The sequence below is a fragment of the Leucopleurus acutus genome, assembly GCF_964270905.1.
Source record: "Leucopleurus acutus genome assembly, chromosome: 12".
Classification (NCBI taxonomy): domain Eukaryota; kingdom Metazoa; phylum Chordata; class Mammalia; order Artiodactyla; family Delphinidae; genus Leucopleurus; species Leucopleurus acutus.
The window spans coordinates 17,050,186-17,055,880 of record NC_139154.1 but is presented as its reverse complement, the minus strand read 5'-3'; the positions used below and the strand labels follow the sequence as shown (position 1 = coordinate 17,055,880).

The 5,695-nt window shown below is 63.5% G+C and overlaps 1 protein-coding gene across 1 annotated transcript; it reads left to right on the top strand.

Annotated features, from left to right (window-relative positions):
• Positions 1-1,072: 1,072 nt before the first annotated feature.
• On the top strand, positions 1,073-2,419 carry ADRA2B (adrenoceptor alpha 2B; the record flags this gene model as incomplete). The annotated part of the gene is made up of 1 exon (XM_082852037.1): positions 1,073-2,419. Exon 1 carries the CDS (start codon positions 1,079-1,081, stop codon positions 2,417-2,419), a length of 1,341 nt encoding a protein of 446 aa, XP_082708163.1. The 5' UTR covers positions 1,073-1,078.
• Positions 2,420-5,695: the final 3,276 nt, after the last annotated feature.

The following is a 5,695-nucleotide window of genomic DNA, read 5'->3' as shown; positions in this document are numbered from 1 at the left end:
CGCGCGCCTCCTCGGGCTCCGCAGGCCCGACGGAGTCCAGTCTGTGCGGAAAAGCATTTGGGGAAGGGGTTCCCAGCAGTCTCTCGGCTCACCTCACGCCCTCCGCTGGGCTTCTTTCCTCGCGGGCTCCGGTCAGCGGGTGTGGTTTATTATGCTCCAGCGCCCCGACACACCCACCCACCCTCGCCTTGGGGCTCTTGGGTGGTGGGAGGGGAGGTCTGCTCGCGCCCACCGTCCTAGACCCGGGGGCTCGGTCCTAGCCCCGCAGTCCTCAGGAGAGACGTCCCGCCTCGGCGCCCGCGGACCCGCCAGCGCCGCGTCCCAGCTCCCCGCGTGCACCGACCCTTCCACTTCTGCCAGCATCCTTCCCTTGGTCCCGAAGACCCCAGACGCCGGGCCCCTCTGACCTGCCGCAGAGCGGAGGCCGGGAGGAAAACGGAGTAGGGGTGCCAAGGCGGAGGCCGGGGGCGCCGGGAGGCGGTCCGCTCACCCCTCAGCGAGGGGCACCTCCCACCCACCCTGGGTCTCACCGCCCGCCCCGCCTCCCTTCCCTCCTCCTGCTCCCGCCTCCAGTCTCCTCCCTACTCCAGCCGCGCTCTCTCTCCTCCCCACTCCCCTGCCGCGGCGGGCTGCCTGCAGACGCGGCTCCGGGCTAGAGCCGGCGGAGCGGAGCGGGCCTCGCCCTCCTTGCCTCCTCCGACAACCGGCGGCGCGCCGCCTGCCCGGCCGGCCGGGGCCCCGCGCCCCAGCGTGAGTCCAGCAGCCTCCCAGCGGCGGCGCCCAACTTTCCCTCCGTTCCGGGCGGGGCGGGGACGGCAGCGGGACATCTTGGTAAACTTCTCCGGGGCAGACGGCAGGGAGCCCGGGTGCCGGTGCAAGAGGATGTAGGAGGGCGGTGGCCGGCCCCGGGCGTCCCCCGCCCTCTTGGCCCCTTTCGGCCTGGCCATGGGGCTCCAGCACCTTCAGCTCAGCCAGGGGGTCGACACCCTCGTCTAGCCGACCTGGGTGGGAAAGCGCTGTCGCCGGCTGTGCACGCGCTGGGCGAGCAGCGCCCCTTCTGGCCGCGTCCGGCCCCGCCATGGACCACCAGGAGCCCTACTCCGTGCAGGCCACTGCGGCCATCGCGGCGGTCATCACCTTCCTCATCCTCTTCACCATCTTCGGCAACGCGCTGGTCATCTTGGCTGTGCTGACAAGCCGCTCGCTGCGAGCCCCGCAGAACCTGTTCCTAGTGTCGCTGGCCGCCGCCGACATCCTGGTGGCCACGCTCATCATCCCTTTCTCGCTGGCCAACGAGCTGCTGGGCTACTGGTACTTCTGGCGCACCTGGTGCGAGGTGTACCTGGCGCTCGACGTGCTCTTCTGCACCTCCTCCATCGTACACCTGTGTGCCATCAGCCTGGACCGCTACTGGGCCGTGAGCCGCGCGCTGGAGTACAACTCCAAGCGCACCCCGCGCCGCATCAAATGCATCATCCTCACCGTGTGGCTCATCGCAGCTGTCATCTCGCTGCCGCCCCTCATCTACAAGGGCGAGCCGGCTCCCCAGCCCCGAGGGCGCCCTCAGTGCAAGCTCAACCAAGAGGCCTGGTACATCCTGGCCTCCAGCATCGGATCTTTCTTTGCACCCTGCCTTATCATGATCCTTGTCTACCTGCGGATCTATCTGATCGCCAAGCGCAGCCACTGCAAAGGTCCCAGGGCCAAGGGGGGCCCTGGGGAGGGGGGGTCTAAGCAGCCCCACCCTGTCCCTGGGGAAGTTTCAGCCTCAACCAGATTGCCAACTCTGGCCTCTCAACTGGCTACTGCTGGAGAGGCCAATGGATGCTCCCAGCCCACTGGGGAGGACGAGGGGGAGACCCCTGAAGACCCTGGGACCCCTGCCTTGCCACCCAGCTGGCCTGCCCGCCCCAGCTCAGGCCAGGGTCAGAAGGAAGGTGTTTGTGGGACATCTCCAGAGGAGGAGGGGGCTGAAGAGGAGGAGGAGGGGGTGTGTGAGCCTAAGGCCTCGGCAGCGTCTCCCGCCTCAGCTTGCGGCCCATCCCTGCAGCAACCACAGGGTTCCCGGCTGCTGGCGACCCTACGTGGCCAGGTGCTCCTGAGCAGGGGCAAGGGCACTGCGGGGGGGCAGTGGTGGCGGCGGCGGACGCAGCTGACCCGGGAGAAGCGGTTCACGTTCGTGCTGGCCGTGGTCATCGGTGTCTTCGTGCTCTGCTGGTTCCCCTTCTTCTTCAGCTACAGCCTGGGTGCCATCTGCCCTCAGCACTGCAAGGTGCCCCACGGCCTCTTCCAGTTCTTCTTCTGGATTGGCTACTGCAACAGCTCGCTGAACCCTGTCATCTACACCATCTTCAACCAGGACTTTCGTCGTGCCTTCCGAAGGATCCTTTGCCGCAAGTGGACCCAGACGGCCTGGTGAGCCCGCCTGCCCGCTGCCCGTGTCGGGTCGGTGCCAGGGCCACCCTGCTTCTTGCCCCGGTGTATGTGGCCACCTCCCTAGGGCTTTCTGGTCCCTTCCCTGGTCCTGCAGGCCTCATCCCGGGAACCCCGTCGGAGGGGCAGGGTCTATTTGAAGCCTCCCCTTGCTGGCTTGGCCGTGGGGGGCCATCTTCTCCACCCCCTGCCTGTGCACAGGCAGATGGATGAGGCTTGGACCTTCCTGAATGTGGCCGCGGCCAGGCTCCCTCGCAGAACCCCAGACCCCTGCAAACCTTGAGGACCCTGTGTTTTCTGGTTGATCACTTGCTTGTGGCGTTTTGTATCTTTCTCATCTTCCCCTTGAAAAGAGCAGGAAGCCAGCCTTCCGCTTCTTCCAGGAGGGCCTGCTGCTGAGGAAGAGGCAGAAACGATGATGGGCATCCGTGCCGTGTGCCCTTGGTCCCCATTAGACCCTGGGTGGGGGCTTATGGGCTGGCCCCATCTTTGGGCCCTTCTTCTCCTTCCCCCTGCTTTTGGAGTTGTAACTCCAGAACTGCGGATCCTTTTCCTCACCCGGCGCCCCTCTGGGAGGCTGGTGGGTGCATGGATGCCTCCTGGGGGGTGGTCTGGGGGTCTGGGCTCTGCCTCCACGGGAGAGCCCTGATCACTAGCATTCGCCGCCTGCAAAACCCAGGGCAACAATAGCTTGCCGCCTACTTGCTGCAGGGAGATGAAAGGCTTCGCAGAAAGTTTTGAGCTCCGTGGGGGAACGCGCTAGAGAACCAGAAAATGTGATTATTCGGTGATATAAAAATCCCCCTTTTCTGGGTTTACCACCGCCTGTCTTCCTATAGACTTTTGCTCTGTGCCTGGGGTGTAAATTCCTACCCCAAACTGGAAGTGGGGAGTCGCAGACAGAACCAGGACTTCAGTTAAAGGATTTATTCGAGAATGTGTTCTTATGCCTGCAAAGGTTGGAGTTATTACGCTGCATGACAACTTCTCGACATTTCACCTACAACACCAAGAGGGTTTTCATTGGCTTGGACCCCCCAATGGGGGAGAAGTCTTTTGTCATCAAGCAGGCACATTGTTTCCCCAGGATCGCTAAAAATACCCACCGCATGGGAACGGTCTGAGATGAGAGCATGTGGTGGGGTGCTGGGGCTAGAGCAGGTGAGAAGGGGCCCCATGGACTCCCAGGGGAGCCTCCCACTGGAGTTCCTGGGCAGGGCTCCAAGCCCCAAATAGATCCCTTTGATGCATAACTGATTCCACCCCAGGTGGGTACCGTCTGTCCATCTCAGACCCAGCCACGTTGCTCCACCCCACTGATGGGCCTCCACGGGCCTCTCCCTCCTGGTCCCCTCGCCCACCCTAGAACTGGCACCTGGAACAGTTGAGGGAATGTGGAGGATGTCTTGCAGTCTTCCCCATGCGAGCGCCTGGCTTCACCATTCAGCCAGTGAGCATCCTGTCTTGGGGGCGGGGCTGAGCAGCACAGGCACTGCTGGCGCGCTGATGGGCGCTGAGGGAGTTTTCTGGGGTGGAGAGGATGGAGGGGACCAAAGAGAGTCCCTCCTGGGGTGGGAGGCTGTCCAGTTCATTCCCTGGTCTCAGTGGGAGGCCAGTGCATTGCCTCCGGGCAGGGCTGGGGAGGCTGGGCCCGGGGGAGGGGCTGGTTTATGACATCTGCTGAGTGGTCTTGTGTGTGCCCCATGCGACCCCTGCTATCGTTGCCTGTGACTCCCTTGTTGTGATATGCAGGGGTTTTTTTTTAAGTCTGAGCTATTTTATCAATAAAGGGATATTTTGTAATAAGCAAGCTGTGTCCTCATTGTCCAAGCGCTGCCAGGAGGAGCTATTCCTCACCTGCTTGAGTAGTAGACTCTGGGCATGGGAGCCTTCCCAGGGCCAGTTGCCCTTTCCTCCTCTGGGTGCGGCTGGCTGGTACCCACACACCTGCCTGCCTGCTTTGTCCACTCAGCATCCCTTATCCATCATTACAAGTCAGTGGGGGCGAGAGTCGCCAGGGGAGCCTGAGACCGGCTGCCCGGGAAGGGAAGGAAGGGAGGGCATCCCAGAGGAGATGGCCTTTGGGCAGGGTCTTGGGGGAAGATCAGGAGTGTACCAAGAGGGAAGACGGGAAGGTATCCTGGGCAGGAAAAAGCACAGGCAAAACATGTTGTGATGGTGAATTTGTGGCAGTTCAAGAGTCAGCCTGAAGCCAGCCCTGATGGGCGGGCAGGCACAACAGCTGGGGGCCAGCAGAGGTGGTCAGACACCACCCACATGGGATGGGGGGAACATGGGGAAGGGGAAGGGGGGAGGAGGAGGAGAGAGGGAGGGGGAGGGGAGGGGAGGAGGAGAGGGGGAGGGGAGGAGGAGAGGGGGAGGGGAGGAGGAGGGGGGAGGGGAGGAGGAGGGGGGAGGGGAGGGGAGGAGGGGTGACGGAGGGTCACTCTGAGGAATTTTTTTTTTTTTTTTTTTGCGGTACGCGGGCCTGTCACTGTTGTGGCCTCTCCCGTTGGGGAGCACAGGCTCCGGACGCTCAGGGTCAGCGGCCATGGCCCACGGGCCCAGCCGCTCCGCGGCATGTGGGATCTTCCCGGACCGGGGCAGGACCAGGGCATGAACCCGCATCTCCTGCATCGGCAGGCGGACTCTCAACCACTGCGCCACCAGGGAAGCCCTGAGGGATGTTTTAAGCTGCTGCCTTCAGCAAGGGGCGGGAGAGTGGGATGGAGCTGCTCCGTGTCAGGCTCTCCAGTACTAAGATTCAGAGCTGGAAGGCCTGCTGACGGCTCCTCTCAGTCTCCTCGCTTCCCAGGTGAAGGGTCTGAGGCCCCAAAGGCACCCTATGAGTTGGGTTAGGAGCTGAGTCCGCCAGGCTTCCTGGCACCCCAGAGAAGGTAGTCTCTGGCCCCCAAACAAGGCTGGCCTGCTTCTGTGGGCAGGGGAGGCCAGGCAGCAGGCTGCTGGCAGGAGCAGGTGGCAGGGGGTGGGGTAGGGCCGATGCCAATGGCAGACCCCAGGGAGGGATGAAGCCCGGGCGGGGACGGCCCAGATCCGGTGCGGGGAGGCCACCGCCGCCACAGCCAAGCATTCACACTTGAAGGGGCCGTGGCTTCTGCCAGCGGCAACGACCAGAGACTCCAATGTATTCACCATCACTGGTGGACTTGGGGACACAGGGCTTCACTGAGGACTTTACAAGGAAGCCAGGCCCTGCCTTGAGGAGCTCCCAGCGCCTCCCACCAGCCTGTGCACCCACCAC